We start from the raw sequence: 16801 nt of genomic DNA, 5'->3' as shown, positions 1-16801 counted from the left end.
CATACAGTGATGAAATACACAAGAACGTGAGCACTTATCCAGATCATTAAACTACATAGAAGAAAAAAGAGTAAATACTAATATTTAAGAAATAAATTAGGCGGAAAAAATTCAGAAGCTGGGTGGTGTTAGCACATGCCTTTCACATGCCTCTGGAGGCAGAGGCAGGGGAATCTCTGTGAGTTCTGGTCTACAGCGTGAGTTCTAGGATGGCCAAGGCAACACAGAGAAACTCTGTCTTGAGCCCTCCCCCCTTAAACCACCCCCCAAAAAAGAAACAAATCATTTGGGAGAGTAGAAAGCTCTCAGAACAGACTGTGGTAGATTATGGTAATAGGACCTAAATGTACTGCAGGTACATGCACAAGGTGGGGGTGGGTGCGGGGAGAGGAGGGTAGGACAAAGAGATGCTAACAAGTAAACTGTGAATGAGGTCTCTGAGACTAGATGCAAAACAGTATACCTAACTGATAACAGCTGTTCCACGGGAAATGTGTTTTAGCAACTCCAAAACCACTGCTTTTATGTAACATAATTAAACTAGTGAATGGTGGGAAAGATTCAAATTCATAGTCAATTCTCAGAAAGTTACCACCTGTAAGTGAATACAGAGTACAACCATTTTTTAAATAAACTCCATTCTTTAGAGAGCAAAGTGCTACATCCTAATGAATTCTTCATACTCTGCATAGTTATTTTGTTATGACTATAGAATGTACAGTATGATCATTACAAAGACTAGCTCACACATACACATATTTGTAATATTTTCATTTTTTCTTGTCCCAAGGAAACATACAAACTTTATTAACTGATTCTTAGGACCATGAATAAATGTGAGTAGCTAGATCATATTATTTGGTATATAATACAGTCTTGGGAAATAGCATTTGGTGGAGGATAAGCTAGAGATATATTAAGTAGAAAAATGGACACACTACATAGAAAAGATGCTATGAGAGGGAGATGAGAAAGAAAATCTATGTCAATGTCAGATTTCTTTGTTTTCTATCATGGGAATCTACAGGTAGATTTAGGAAGTAAAGCAACATTGCTAAAATAAACTCTCAAAAGACCAAGTACACGAAAAATTAAAATTTTAAGAGCTCACACATGTAAAGTTCAAAAAAAAAAGTAGTAGGTTCCTTGTGTTTAAGTGTTTAAGTAGCAAAGCAGAGGCCTAGTGAAACTCATGTTGATGAGCTTGATTAAGAAGGGAAAAACAACTGTGTGGGCTCAATAAAAATTCTGTATGGTATGCTCATAAATTTGCAATATTAATACTGTAAAAATAGCTACACAACCAAAAGTGATCTAGTTTCAATGTGATTCTTATCAAAATTATGACATTCTTTACAGAAATAGAGAAGGAGAAAAAAACTAAATTTCACAAGGAAACATAAAATCTCTCAACTGGCCACACAAATTATGACCAAAAAGAACAAGTGTATTGTACCAACATAAATACAAACATATAGAGAAAAGGAATAGAATGTAGGATTCAGAAATGAACCCACATACCTATAGCCATTTAATTTTTTACAAAGGTATGAACAGCATACATTGTAGAATATAAGCCTCTTTTAAAAAAAAAAAAAAAAAAGAACCAGTGCCGGGAAATACCCACATGCAGAAACCAGTTCCCTTTCTTTCCTCCTGTACAAAGTCAACTCAAATTGACTCCAAGACCTTAAGGGAAGACATGACTCTCCAAGTGCAAAGTCAGAAGGAGGACACTTTGTTAAGGACTTCTAAGGACTCCAGGTTCAGAAAACACCCACGGCATGGGTAAATGAACTAATTAAAGGTCCAAGGCTTCTGCAGAGCAATAAGAACAGCAGAGTAAACAGCCTACAGGAGGGAAAGCACTTGTCAGGTGCACACTATAGAAGGGATTAATATCTTGAATCTAGAAAGAGCTTGAGAAACTAAACACACACACACAAAATCTTGTCAATAAATGGGTATATAAAATGAAGATACTGCTTAAAGATCTTAGAACAAATAACAAGAAAAAAGTTCAATATCCGTAACCATCAAGGAAATTCAAATAAAAACTAGATTGTGATTCTCTATCCCCTATGTAAGAAGTAACATGGGGGGGGAAAAAGCCAGCGAAATTGCTCAGTAGGCAAAAACATTTGCTTACAAACATGACAACTGTGTTCAGTCCCCACACATGGTGGAAAGAGATCAACTGCATTCTGATTTCCATACATGTGCCTTGGCAAACAAGGGCTCCCGATCTCTCTCTCTGTGTCTGTGTCTCTCCTCTCCCTCCCTCCCTCTCTCTCTCTCTCTCTCTCTCTCTCTCTCTCTCTCTCTCTCTCTCCTCTCTCTCCTCTCTCTCCCTCCCTCCCTCCCTCTGTCCCTCTCCTCCTTGGTGTAACTTTAAAAAAAAAATTGTAACAAATACTGGCAAGGATTTCAAAGGGGAGGCATTTACATACTAATGGCAAAACCGAAATTTACAGTAGCCATTATGGATTTCCACGTGGTGGGTTCCTTAAAAACAAAACAAAAACAAATACCACAAGATTCCGCTATAAACCACTGCTAAGTGTACATTAGAAGATGAGTAAGAACCAAAAAAAAAAAAAAAAAAAAAATGTAGTATATATACATAATGGAGTTAGATTCGGCTGTAATGACAAACAAGTATGGTCTGGAAGAAGGTTCAGCAAGTAAAGTGTCTGTTATGCAAGCACAAAGATCTATGCTTGGATACCCTAACCAACTGTCAGGTACAGTGATGTGGGCCCATGACAACCCTCGAGTTGGGGGAGGTGTTTAAAGATAGGTCATTGAAGTTCATTGGCCAGCCAATCTAGCCTAATCCATGAATTCCAACTTTGCTAAAATCACTGTTTCCAAGCAAAGTAGAGAGTCACTGAGGAAGACAGCTAAAACTTATGACAACCAAACATATAACGCCAAATAAAAAACAAGCCAGATTCAGGAAGACAAGCAGGATACTTTCTCTCATATATGGAGCCTAGATTATTTTTTATAAACATACACATTAATATATGCCCATGCACACCACAAAAACAGAAAGGGGACTAATTTGCTAAGAGGAAGCTGAAGAAAGTAACAGGTAAAAAAAATATGCTCAATGCCCACATTTGGTATTGTCTATATAAATTAAACTGGTAAGGTGGCTCACTTTACCCAGTTTCATCAACTGCAGAATAGAAATAATTCTACATCCTACTAAATGCCACAAAAAAAAAAAAAAATTAAATAATGGTGTATTCTAAATCCTTAGCCAGACCTGGCATATATTTATGTCACTTACTTAGCCCTGCTGCAGCTACTACTGCTGCTGCTACTACCACCACCACCAGCACCAGCACCAGCACCAGCACCACTACTACTAAAGCAAATACAACCACTGTCAATATGCCAACCAATAAAAACCAAAAGAAATATTATAGTTCCTTTGCTTGGTTACAAATGATTGAACTCCTTATTTTAAACGTCATAAGGAGAACCTTTGCACAAGACATTTCATATAGTCATCAAGCAGCAGCAGGATCTATCTTCACAGACTTTTCAGTTAGTGGGCTGAATCCACAGGAATTTAAGTTCTGGACTCACCTTATCTTCCCACTTCTAACTAACAGCATCTATAGATATGTGCTACCAACCAGTCTGACAACACACTAATCTGGCACATATGATATGGAATCTCAATTAACTTTTAATTTGAAAGGGATATTAAAATGTTTGGTGTGCCTCTCCCCCTAGTAAAAGCCTAATAATTTTTAGCCAGAAAGTGGCACCATACTATTTTCATCTTATATCTTCTACAAAAGAAAAATAGGGGATTTAGACAGAGAATAAAAAGAGAACTTTTTGGAGGAGATGTCACGGTACAGGCCTTTAACCCCAGCAGGAGGTAGGAGCATAAGCAGGCATATTTGGTTTTGCAGTCTTTCTGGCATATAACATTGAGCTTCTGGCCAGCAGGAGCTTAAGAAAGCTCGGGCAGAATTAGTTAAAAAAAAAAAAGTCCTTGTCAAATTATGTGCAATTTAAATGAAGGCTTTTTACTCCTCTCTAAGGCTAAATGGGGAAAGGTTGTAACAATTACTATTAAATTGATTGAATTAATTGAATTATGAAACAGATTTTTATATATCCAAATGCCTGTGACAGTTTCTACCTTTTATCTTTGGGAGGGCAGAGCAGGAGCAGAAAATTAGCAGACTGATACAATATGGTCTGTTGTCTACAATGTAAGATGCTCTAATTTAAGGAAATGGTGGGTCTTAAGGTAGAGACTAAGAAGTGAAACAGGTGAAGGGGGTATGCAGAAAAAGTAAATCTGAGAGAACTCAGAAGAAAGGAAAGGTATAAGGAGATATGAAGAATGCTAACTAGTTTGGGGGTTAAAAAACAGACTTAATAGTGGTGCCACTTACTGAAATATAGAGAGAGATCTTGGAGTGTGTATGGGGGAAGGAAAATGTTTAATTTGTTTTAAGATGTCTATAACTTATTTTCATATAGAAGTGAAAACCAATATTTTCAATATCAAGTGACAAAGCTAGACAAAGATAAAAATTTGGAAATTATCAGCATACATATTTTGGGGGTTTCTCTGTGTAGCCTAGCCCTGGCTGTCCTGGAACTAAGTGTGTAGGCCAGGCTGGCCTAGAAGTCACAGATAACCATTGGCCTCCGCTTCCCAGGTGCTGGGATTAAAGGCATGCACCACCACTGCCCAGCTCAGCATACACATTTAAAGCTATAGGATGTTTATAGAAGTAATCCATCCAGTACATCACTTATAAGCTGAATAACTAATACCATAAGAAATTTGATTGAAGTAAACAAGTCTCAATCTCACATGAGTGTACAACACACACACACACACACATACACACACACACACACACACACACACACACGCACGCACGCAAGAGCTATAGGCCAATTATTTAAGAAGAATTCTAAATTATAAGCAAACGATTTAAAGCAAGAAGGCTGGGCACAATGAGATATCTTCAAACCCAAAGATGGGGCTCTTTGAGTTCAAGGACAACCTGGCCCACAAAATGAGTTTTACAGGTAGGTTTACACTATAAGATCCTATCTCAAAATAATAAAGTAATAAACTAGCAAAAAATAAAATAATCTTATCCTTTCACTATGCTAATTTATAATCTACTTAAATTCATTTCAAATGAGTTTACTAGTAGTGGTACATGAAATTGTAGTCACAAGTGGTTCCCCTGTCAAGAGAAAACACTGGGTCAGGACCAAAACACCCCAACCCAGCGCTCCTGCTTTCAGTCCCTGGCTGGGAGGTGGGTCTCGCTGGCAACCATGGGGTGGGAATGTGACAAGCCAGGAAGCACAGTGGGAAAACCGTACCTGCTGGAGTCTCCCTTTTCAGACTCTCGATTGCGGTCTCTGAAGCCAGAGTTAAGTTAAATGAGTCCGCTCCCCTAAGGCAGATGGACTGACAGTCCTAAGACACAGCTTTCAGTAAGGAATTTGTTTTTCTGAGTAGAAATCTGGGAGGGGTTGGAGGGCTGCCGCTTGTGACTGCTATGTTCTGTAATTGTGACAACTTTGAAAATTGTACTTTACTAGAACTCTGCCAGCCATCACAACCCTGAATTTGATTGTGCCCCCGCCCCCAATCCTTCTCTATTCTTGAAGCTGGAGAGGTGGGGAGCTGGCTTGAATTTAACAAGTTTATTTCACAAAAAATTAGGACAAATAAAGATTCCAAGCCATAAACATCCATTTAAAGTGGTTTTTAAGGCCAATCTAGTACTAATGTCTAAATTTCTTTAAGAATGGTGGGTAAGGAGCTGGAGAGATGGCACAGAGGTTAAGAGCACTGACTGCTCTTCCAAAGGTCATGAGTTCAATTCCCAGCAACCACATGGTAGCTCACAACCATCTATAACGAAATCTGTATACATAATAAAAATAAATAAATAAATCTTTAAAAAAAAAAAGAATGCTGGGTAAGAGCTATGGGTATATGGAAGCAAATATTAATGATGCCAAGTGTAATAAAGCATGTCTACAATACCAGTACGGAAAGCAAAGGCAGCAGGAAGGTCTAGTTTGAAAAAGATTCTATCAACAACAACAACAAAACAAAAATAACCCAGAGAGTAAATGGCAAGGCATGATGGTGTGTGCCTGCAATACCTGCACTTCAGACAGAAGGATTAAGAGATCAAGGTCTAGGCTTGCTAGTCTAAGCTGCAGAATACACTGATTCTAAAAAAAAAAAACGAACTAAAGGTATAAATAAAACAAGAAAGCTCACAGGTATAAGCAGGGCATATCTGAAATATTTTAAACATTTAGTTTAGATTAAATTCCTTCCATTAGTTAAAACTGTGTTCTTGAGTACACATGAAAAAAGCAGCATAGGATATTAAGAGTTGAAATTTTTAGAACCCAATACTTAACAAATAATTGTCTTCTTATATAGAACCCAACTTCCTTCTTTTCATAATTAATCTGTTGCTCTGACAAAATACCCTGAACAAGGACTGATAAGACGGCTCAGCAGATAAAGGTGATTGCTGCCAAGCATTAACAACCTAAGCTCAATGCCCAGAATTCAAACAGAAACAACGCCCTAAACAGCCCTCTGACTCACATATATGCTCTGTGGAATGCAGTGTGCACACATGCAATCTCACAAACATACTTAAAAAAGAAAGGAAAAAAAACTGGCAAAGGCGGTCTAAAGGAGAAAGGGTCTATTTTGGCTTACAGTTTCAAAGAGATACAGTCCATTACTGCAGGGAAGACATGGCAGCAGGCAAGGGAGGCATGGAGGAAGAAGCAGGTCAGTTGGTCACACTGCATCGACACTCAGTAAATACATAGTAAACATGAAGTAGGGCCAGGATAGAAAGCCTCCAGGTCTACCCCCAGGGCCTTTCCTCCACTCATGAAGCTTCCACAACTTTCCCAAATAACATCACCACCTGAGAAACAAGTATTGAGACACATGAGACTAGGGGAATATTTCACACTCAAACACAAACACCCCTTAACTTCCATTTCTACACACACACAACACTTTAGTCAAGTGACTTGTTACATCCATAACTTCTTTCTACCTCTTTTTTATATTCATTATTAGAAACTACAAAAGCTCATATTAATTCACGAATACAAAACTGGATAAGAATACTCAAAGCGTTTTTTGTTTTGTTTTCTTTTGGTAATTTCTGAATCTCTTATGTGATCTTCTTTAGGCTGACAAATCATAACTTCATATCCTTCCCTCCCCAGAAAGGTTACACAACTGCTTCTATAATGTAGCTATAGTTCATGGACATTATTCTTTGTACCCAGAGTCATCTGTCATCCCTGCATATGTTATTTTTTCCTTCTTCCTACAAAGTGCTCTTTAGCTTATCCTAATACACAGAAATAATTAGGAATATACTATTTGTGCTTACATGGATCAGCAAAAATCATTTTTTAGGTACAGAGAAGGGACAGACTCTAAAATAGCTTTGATAGTACCCTTGCTTACCAACTATCTTAAAAAGTGATTGTAGAACTTCTAAGTGCTCATCAACATATGCTGAACTTCTGTAGAAAAAACAATCCAAATTTGCATAGAATATCATGAATCTAAAACAAAGAATTATTGAGTAAAGGAATACAAAAAAAATTAACCAAATTAAAAGCATCATCTAAAAATGTCCTTTAACTCTTCAACTACATCAAATTGTTAAAACAAATGTTCCCATGAAACGCACACACTGGCATACACCTGTAACTCCAGCTCTCTGGGAGGCAGAGGTAGGCAGACCTCTACAAAGCAAGTCCAGGACAGCCAAGGCTACACAGAGAAACCTTGTCTCAAAAACAAAACAAAACAACAAAAACAGACCCCATAGTGTAATTTATATGCTACTGTTACACAATCACATAACTTGTTCTGTTGATGATTCCTGTAACGTCGATCTCTACGTCAATCTTGACTGTCAACCTAACAAGCTCTAGAAGCATCTGAGAGAGACTGTCTAAATGACGTTAGCTTCCAGAAGCATCTGTAAGGGATTATATAAATCATACTAATTGAGATAAGAAGAGTCACCTTGAACAGAGGTGGCACTACTTCAGGTGCTGGGGTCCCATACTGCATGAAAAGGAGAAAGCTAATGGAGTGAGCCAAACTGTCCATCTCTCTCTGATTCCTGACCAGATGTAACGTTACCAGCATCCTCCAGCTCCTGCCACCGGAATTTCCCTCAATGATGAACTGTACCCTTAATTTTTTAATAAAAATAAACCATTCTTTAAATTGCTTTTGCCAGATATTTTGTTACATATACAAGTGAGTAATCAAGCCTTTAAATCAAATTCAGGAAAAGACAGCCCAGTAAATAATATTAAAAATAAAAACTTCAAAGATTCTGAAAACTATTCATTTTAACTTCTTTATGTTTTTCTGTTAAGAATATAAAGATTAATGAATGATGTTGGCCAAGGTCTAGTAAATATTTTGTGTATATCACCAGTTTAAGAACTGCTTAAGGAATGGTGATGATTATTTTGAAGAAAAATGGTCTTTCAGTGTATTTAAGCAAAACAATGATTTCTTCAGATTACTACAATCAAAAAACATTCATTTATATGACCATCTAGAAAAAAAATCAGTTTTATATTTTTACCTGGTCTAGGTACAGGCTGGGCGGCAGGAGTTTGAGTCTTACGGGCAGATGCACCTTCCTTTAAAAGATAAAAATTGATGTGTGACATCAAAATTCATTTACATAACAATTAAACAGTTTAAAGAGATCTCATATAGCTCTCCCAGTCAGTCAGTCATTTGGCCCAGACCTGTAAGTTTAAAAATTAAACTACTTAAGAGGCTGACAGAAGTGTGTCTGAGAACAGCTGGTGCTATACAGTGAGCTCCAGGCCATTCTGAGCTACACATGGACCCTGTCTCAAAAAGACCCCCTAAACCTAAAAAAATTTACCACTGCCACAGCCAGAGCGGCTGGTGGTGGTATGCCTTGTCTGCCTTGATGCAATAGGCCTTAAAACCATGAGGCAAAATAAACAAGTAAACAAAAGCCCTCCTTATCTTTTATTCTATTTTTAAGAAGGTATACTAATGAAGATACTTACTGAAAAAGTACAGTGTTACTAATGAACAAGTACTAAAAGCATGGAATACTTTTAATGATTTGCTTAACTGATGAGGAGGAGGAAGAGGAGGAGGGGACGGATGATGATGATGATGATGATGATGATGATGATGATGATGATACAAAAACAGTACTGCTTGACTTTTTCTGGTTAACTTTTGAAGCTTATTTTTAGTGAAGTGTTGGGGATCAAGCTTAAGACCATGTACACGTTAGACATCTCGTAGTCTACCTATTTTAAAATCAACTCAAACGATTTCCCCTAAAAGTGCCAAAATGGATAAATGACACACAATTTCAAGTTAAATAGATATAATAGTACTTTCTGGTACATCTTTAAAGCGGGGCTCTCTTTCAAATAAGTAAAGGTCTTTAAAATAGTCAGGACAAAAAGACCCAGTATGATGGCTTGACAGGTATGGGTGGCTTGCCACTAAGTTTGAGAACCTGAGTTCAAGCCCCTTTCCCCACATGGTGGAAGGCGAGAGCCCTGTGGTGTTTTCACCTCCATATGCATTGCTCCTCCACCTACACACACACATAAAATAAATGTAAAAAATTTCAATGCCCAGGTAAATTCATTTATAAAAAATATTTTTGCTATACTTAAGTTATAACCAAATAAGAATCTTTATTTTAAAAAATAATAATAAATGTTAATTACTGGGATGTAATATGTATAAGAAAATATACTAAGTGTTGAAGTATACTCAGGAAGATACTTCTGAAATACTTCAGTTAGTAAGGCATCTGCCTTTTGTGCAATGGCTTCTACTATATTCACAATAATTTTAACCCATTTTTCTTTACAGAAAGCTTCAAACAATAAGCTTCAAAACCATTGCTGTATGGAGATTTTATCCTCATTGTATTCTCAATGGAAAAGAATTTGACAAGTATCAAGATGAGTTATAGTTCCGTAACCAAAATCAGTTATCATTACAAGGAACACTTAAAATTACTAAATAATTATTAAAATGAGATTTTACATGAAAAATAATCTAGAATTGGACAATATCCCACACCACTTTTAAAAGATAAGAGGGAATACCTTCACTGTTAGTATAATGATACTCCTAGCCTTCAGTTACAATGTCATAGAAACCATTCATTTTTTCAGAAAAACAATAGCTACAATATTTACTAGCAAACACTTTTGGGGTCCAAAGCACTTAAAGACAGTGAAGTATCTTTTTCAAATGCACTTTCTTCTATGCAGTTAGTAGGCACATTGTATCTACCAGTTATTCTGAGTGCCAACTTCATGCATGTATTCATTTTCTGAAAACCCATAATGCTTATTTACAATAAGATCACTATCTTCTAAATAAATTAATGCAAGTAAAAAAATTAAATGTAGAATAATATAAGCTATCCCTAAAGTGAAAACTGAGAGCTTAATATAAGTTAGGAAACTTTCTGATTATATTTATCTCTAAGGTCAGCTTCAGAGACTCGTTTCATTCTTTGTAATACCACTGCCTAGAACACAGTAGGCACCAACTATTTGTTGACTCATTGTAATGGTGGGGTTTTTTTTTTTCCCTTCTTCTTCTTCTTCTTCTTCTTCTTCTTCTTCTTCTTCAAGTCAAAATAGACCAGGCAAAAGACTGGAGCATGGAAGCAACACACATACAAACTTTTTTCCATTACAAATAAACTTTAAGAATTTGTCTACTTTTGAATAAACTCAAACCTTGATCCTTTTAAATATTAATAACGTTTTCAGTTTGTACAATAAGCAGTCCTTCTCAATGAAGCAAACACTCCCTCGTCACAAGAAAAGGCACATAATCTAACTAGGTCAAAGATCCTTTTCTGAGGTTACTTCTTATAAATAAGAGTCAGATGATAAGAATTCTAACCATTGTTAAATAGTTGTATAATTAAACTGCTTTCAAAATAAAAATAAATAAATAAGAATTCTAACCATAAAGTTGAACTACGTGGTTAAGCCTAGAATCACTGATAATATCCTTTGACAACTTACGGGCAGGAAAGGCATAATTGGCATAAATAAACACATATAAAACAACACAATTAATTCCCTTTGTTAACACCCATTGCCTTGTCCCACTGGCATTCAAGTTCTACGTTTCCTCTAACAATTCTTCATAGCATGAATCATTAAAATCCCTCATCTTAATCACTCTGTACACTGATTACATACCTTTTAACCTCAATTTACTGAACCAAATTCCTGTGAGTTGACAAAGAAAAACTTATCTATGTTATCTTCTTCAGTTATCTGAGTTGTCTAAATCACTACAGTAGTTTCCCTTAGTGTGACTCCATACACAGTTATACAGTGTGACACAACACTGTACTTGTTGAACAAGTACTTTATGAATAAGACAAAACTAGGAATATCCTTATTGTGTCATGTCATTAATTTATAGCCATTTCCAGGGTTCCCTAGCCAACGCTCAGTGTAAAAAGCACATTATACTTGGATCTCTGTTGCTCTGAAATAAAATTAGATAAGTCATTGCATAAGAGATCTAAGAAACAACGTAACAATTCTACAACTCTTTACTACAAAGATAAAGAGTGAAAGGTGAAATATTTTCAAAGGTATATAGCTGTGTTGGGCATGAATTAACAATAGTAATTTAGCAGTAATACTAAATAGACTGGGAATACTATTGTTTTTAAAAGCTATTTGGACTGCTGGAAACCCAACCATAAAAAATAGTTATCAGCCAGCTGCGGCGGTGCATAATTTTAATCCCAACACTCAGGGAGGCAGAGGCAGGTGGATCTCTTGTGAGTTCCAGGCCAGCCTGGCCTACAAAGTGAGTCCAGGACAGCCAAGGCTAAAAAGAGAAACCCTGTCTCGAGGGAGGGGGATGGGGGAGGAGGTACAAAAGGAAAGAAAGAAAGTTATCAACAGAAAACCACCAAAGGTGTTGACAAGCTGTGCTACCGGGAAAGGAAACTTGCTTGTTCTTGGGGGGAAGAGTGGGAAGAATCAAGCATTACAGCTACATTTGGACATGAAATATTTTGGGAAAGTTAAAGCAACTCAATGTATATGGAAGGAGAATAGAATGACAGACCTGTATTTCCAGGAAATATTGAAGAAGACAAAAAACAAGGTGTATTCTTTATAAGTAGCTCTTATTTTAGTGAATGAGATAGTCTAAGATCTTTCTGGTGCTAGGAAATAGAGTACCTGCTGCTTAAACAAGTAGGCAAAGTATTTCCAGGTATGTTAGCACACATATGCCATGCTAGTAAATGGGAAGGAAAAGACGGGAACATTTTATGATTTCACATGAGATGTCAAGAATAGCTGGACATTTTAAATGATGTAGTGTCACTGAATTTTGAATTCAGAAGTGGACAAAATGGCATATGTTACAGTTATTTTATGATTAAAGAAAGAATAAGCACAAAATATGTTTAAGCTCCTAGAAACATGCCATGATATCAGAATTCAAGGATCCCACATAGCATTCCAATGGGAAAAGTCAGAGAAACAATACTGAAGGCTTTGTAACTATAAAGGAGACTGCAGCAAAGCTGAAAACTCTGGACAAAGTCAATCAACAAAAATGAGAGGTTTGGAGTATGAAAGGAGAAGATTCTTGTATGCAGGTGGTACAGCAGATGGTTCTTACAAGCTTTAAATGCACTTAACAGGTTTGGTGTGAAAGTGATTCCTGGTCACCATTGAAAAAGAAATTCACCCTGACACTCTCCACACTTCAGAGAGCTACGACCATTTACTTCCTTAAGAAGATGCTGCTCTTGGGGTAACAAACACAAACAGAAGAACCTGGGCATATCCAATCACAGTCCCTGAGGAAGCTACATCCCAACACACTGAGACATAGAATAGCAGGAGCCTCAGGTGGCAAAGAGCCTGTGGATATGAACAGTGACAACAAAAACTAAATAGCAATAAAGACAGAGAACCCTGAACACAAGTCAGGAGGCAGCTCAAGGAGGCAACCCATAGGACTGAGGCTCAAAAAATTTAGGTTCATTGAAAGGGTCCCACAAGTAGGCAAAAGAGTTAGGGACAACCCCCACTCCAACTGTTAGGAGTCCCACAAGAATACCAAGCTACTCAGCCACTACATACACAAAGAGGACCTACCTAAGTCAGACCCCCACAGGCTTCCTGATCTCTGGGAGGCCCCATGAGTCCCAGTCAGTTGATTCTGTGACCTGTATTTTTGTGATGTACCTGAACCCTCTAGTTCCTCTGATCCTTCCTCCCACCTCCTCCATAGGATTCCCCAAGCTCCACCTAATGCTTGGTTGAGATATTCTTCAGTTGCTGGATGAAGTCTCTCTGGTCTCTTTGATGTCTAGCCCAGTCTTCATGTGCATGGTCTTAGCACAGCCTGTTATGCAGTGTTTGGTTGATGGCCCTGGGAACCCTGCTCTTCTCTGAGGGGAGGCAGAGCCAGGCCTCAGGGAGAGGTGGATGGACTTAAGGGAGAGGGAAGGTGGGAGAAGAGATTGGGGAAAGGAGCAGGAGGGGAAACTTAGGATGTAAAATATTAGAGAAGAATAAAAAAGAAAAGGAGAGGAGAAAAAGTCAGTTCACAGGATACTTCTCAAAACCTCACTCCTCTCAAAGGGTACTTCAAGATTAGAAAGCACTGAAAATGTCCTCCAGTAACAGAACTGCCTCTCCTACACCACAGCAAACTCAGGGAGTTCTCTGCTTTAAATGTTCAGGTTGTCAGCTGTCATGGGAGCGTTGGAATTGTATAAAAGGCTTCTGCAGGGGCAGCAAGTGCTTACCACTGAACCATCTCTGCATCACCTTCGGTAGTTACCTGTTTGTTTTTTTTAAGTGATGGATAAAATAACTTGTTTCAAAACAAACCCAAATCAATGTACTGTATGACAGTCAAGCTGGCACTTTTTAGATATATGAGGGAATTATAAACAAGAGGAGGAAAGAAAAAGAATCATGAGAATATATTTTTTTTTAAGCCATGGGAACAACAGATGAACAAGGAAGACGAAAAGTGAATCAATTATGTCCAATTCCACAAACTAGAAAACCATAATAGAATCAAGAAAAAGAAACACCACCCAACCCAAACAACTAAAAAAAAAAACTACAAAATTATAGGAATAAGTAAGTTTATCTCAATAATAATCCTAAATGTAAAGGGCTTCAAACTCTCAAAAGATTAGCTAAATGGATCAAGAAAATGCAACTCAACAATTCACTGTCTGCAAGAAACACACCACATTGGCAAACATTGAATCAAAATATAAAATTCATACCAAAGGAAATCATTTAAATAAAAATGTCGCTGATCAAAAAAAGGAAAGAAAAGAAATGTATGGAACTAAAAATTACTACATTAAACAAAATAAGGCAAACTCAGAAAAACAAAGCATATTTTATCCCATATACAGAATCCGAATAAAAATAAAAATGAGACAAAACAGGAAGGAAAAACCTAAATTTCATATATTACACCACTCTATTATTATAATGTATTTGTCTTTTTTACACATGCTGACTTGAGAGGGTTTCTGCCACCTTAACTACAAAATGCCTTTAGCATTTTAATCTTAACAAAAGAAATACTAAATCAATTCCGATCAAAATCTATTCATAATTAGAAGGAATATAATATTCATTATAAGTAATACAAAATTGAAAAACACAATGCTAGTCAGTAACATTAAAAATGTATACCACTTCACTTTATCATCTGTACTGTTTTGATGCCTAAATATTAAACTGGTCTGAACAATGAATGCATCATAAAAAGAAGGATATAGATATATATATATATATATACACTTATAAAAAATTTAAAAACAATTATTTAAGAGGGACAGGAGAACCACAAAAATAATCTCCACCGATTCAACATTAAATTTATCCTAAAATGTCTGCTGATGCAAAATAGTTTGTGTGTCACTGACAGACTTCTCTAGTTGAGAGCAAGATAAGGACAATGTCAATGGGAAGTTGTGTGTGCCATTTTGAAAGGGTCATTATTATTTTACATGTGTATAAGGGTTTTAGACTGAGTAAAGCCGACTGCACTGTATCTCCCAAAATAAGTGGCAGTCATCTACCCATTAAAGACCCAAACAGAACAAAAGGACAGAGAATGAATTGTGTCTTCAAACTGAGAAATTCCCTGTCTGCATTAACATCCTACTGTAAGTTATATATCATGGGTTCTTGTGAATCTTAGGCCTTTGGATTCAAATTTGAACAATACTAATTACTTTCTCAGTCTCCAGTGTGTTACTGTACAATGTTGGACTCTTGAAGTTCCATGAATATGTACGCCAATTTCTGGTCTCTCCCTCTATCTCTTGTGTGATTGTGTGTGTGTGTGTGTGTGTGTGTGTGTGTGTGTGTGTGTGTGTGTGTTGTAATATAGGTGGGGCAAGAAAGGGATGTACCTAACCAAGAAGGTGAAAAGTCTTAATATTAAAAATTTTTACACCTCTAAAGAAACTAAAAACATTAGAAAATGAAAAGACTTCCCACATTCATGGATCAACAGAATAGTTAGATTGATATCTCCCCCCCACACACACACACACACAGATCCAGTTTAGCATCTCTAACTGAAAACCTTATTTATAAAACTTCTAGCCTGACTTCATGTTAAGAGTCAGTGAAAACTACATAAAAACATGAAACTATGCCCAGCAGATGCATATAAAGCATGTATGAAAAATAAATAAGCTTCATGTTTAGGACTGAGTACTATTCCCAGAAAATCACATTATGCTCATCAACTATTGCAAAGTCTGAGCACTCTTCAGGTATATTTTTATAAGCAATTACAGATAAAATTATGAGTGAAAAAACATCAAAATGTAGTAGTACTGACTTAGTACATTAAATAGAATCAGGAAGCAACCCTTGATCAGATCTAAGATACATGCACAGCTGCTTTTTGAGCCTACCTACGGATGTGCTTACCTTAGATACCAACTGACCCATAAAACGTTATTAACAAGCCATGCATGGTGATGCACACCTTTAATGCCAGCACTGGAGTGGCAGAGGCAGCCATATCTCTGTGAGTTGGAGACCAGGCTGGAACATCTACACAAGGAGTTCCAGGATAGCTGGAGCTACAAATAAAGACCTTATTCTCAAAAACAAGCAAAACTTATTAACTACTATGGCTCTCCATACAATGGAGTCCTTCCCTCAAATTACCAAGGAACTGAAATGTCACCCAATCCCTTTCTTGCAAGGACACACATTTTATACTAGTATTAATCACAATTCATGACTAACATTAAGTGATATAAACATCAAATACTTAAGTTTAAAGTATAAAATATAGATGACATTTTGTACAACCTTTCTTAAAAAAAAAAAAAAGTTCGTACTGAGGATATGAACCTGGTCATCATGATTGAACAGCAAGTGCTTTATTCCTTGAGCCATCTCCAAAGCCAACAACCCTAATTTTAACTAAAAAATATACCCAACTAAAACTGCTAACTCACAAAGAGCATGCAAGCAAGCATAATGATTTATCGATCAAATCACTGACAATTTTAAATGATTATATTCTTTTAGATTAATTTTTTATGAATCATATTTATAGTTTAATTATATGCAATGAAATAAAGGTGTTGATAACGAGTTCTGAAAAAGACATGTATATTTAACTTTGCTT

At 36.7% G+C, this 16801-nt stretch overlaps 1 protein-coding gene across 2 annotated transcripts in view; it reads right to left on the bottom strand.

The window, feature by feature from the left end:
* The window catches only part of CDC73 (cell division cycle 73), a 110207-nt gene that overhangs the window by 34443 nt on the left and 58963 nt on the right, over positions 1-16801 (bottom strand). For both annotated transcript variants that reach the window (XM_084796412.1, XM_084796413.1), the window contains one exon: positions 8676-8733. In XM_084796412.1, coding sequence (XP_084652538.1) covers positions 8676-8733 — 58 coding nt within the window. The remainder of the gene's footprint in view (positions 1-8675; positions 8734-16801) is intronic.

The sequence above is a fragment of the Acomys minous genome, assembly GCF_964271855.1.
Source record: "Acomys minous genome assembly, chromosome: 1".
Taxonomy (NCBI): domain Eukaryota; kingdom Metazoa; phylum Chordata; class Mammalia; order Rodentia; family Muridae; genus Acomys; species Acomys minous.
Note: the sequence above shows the minus strand (reverse complement) of the source record. Positions and strands in the feature narration are given on the sequence as shown.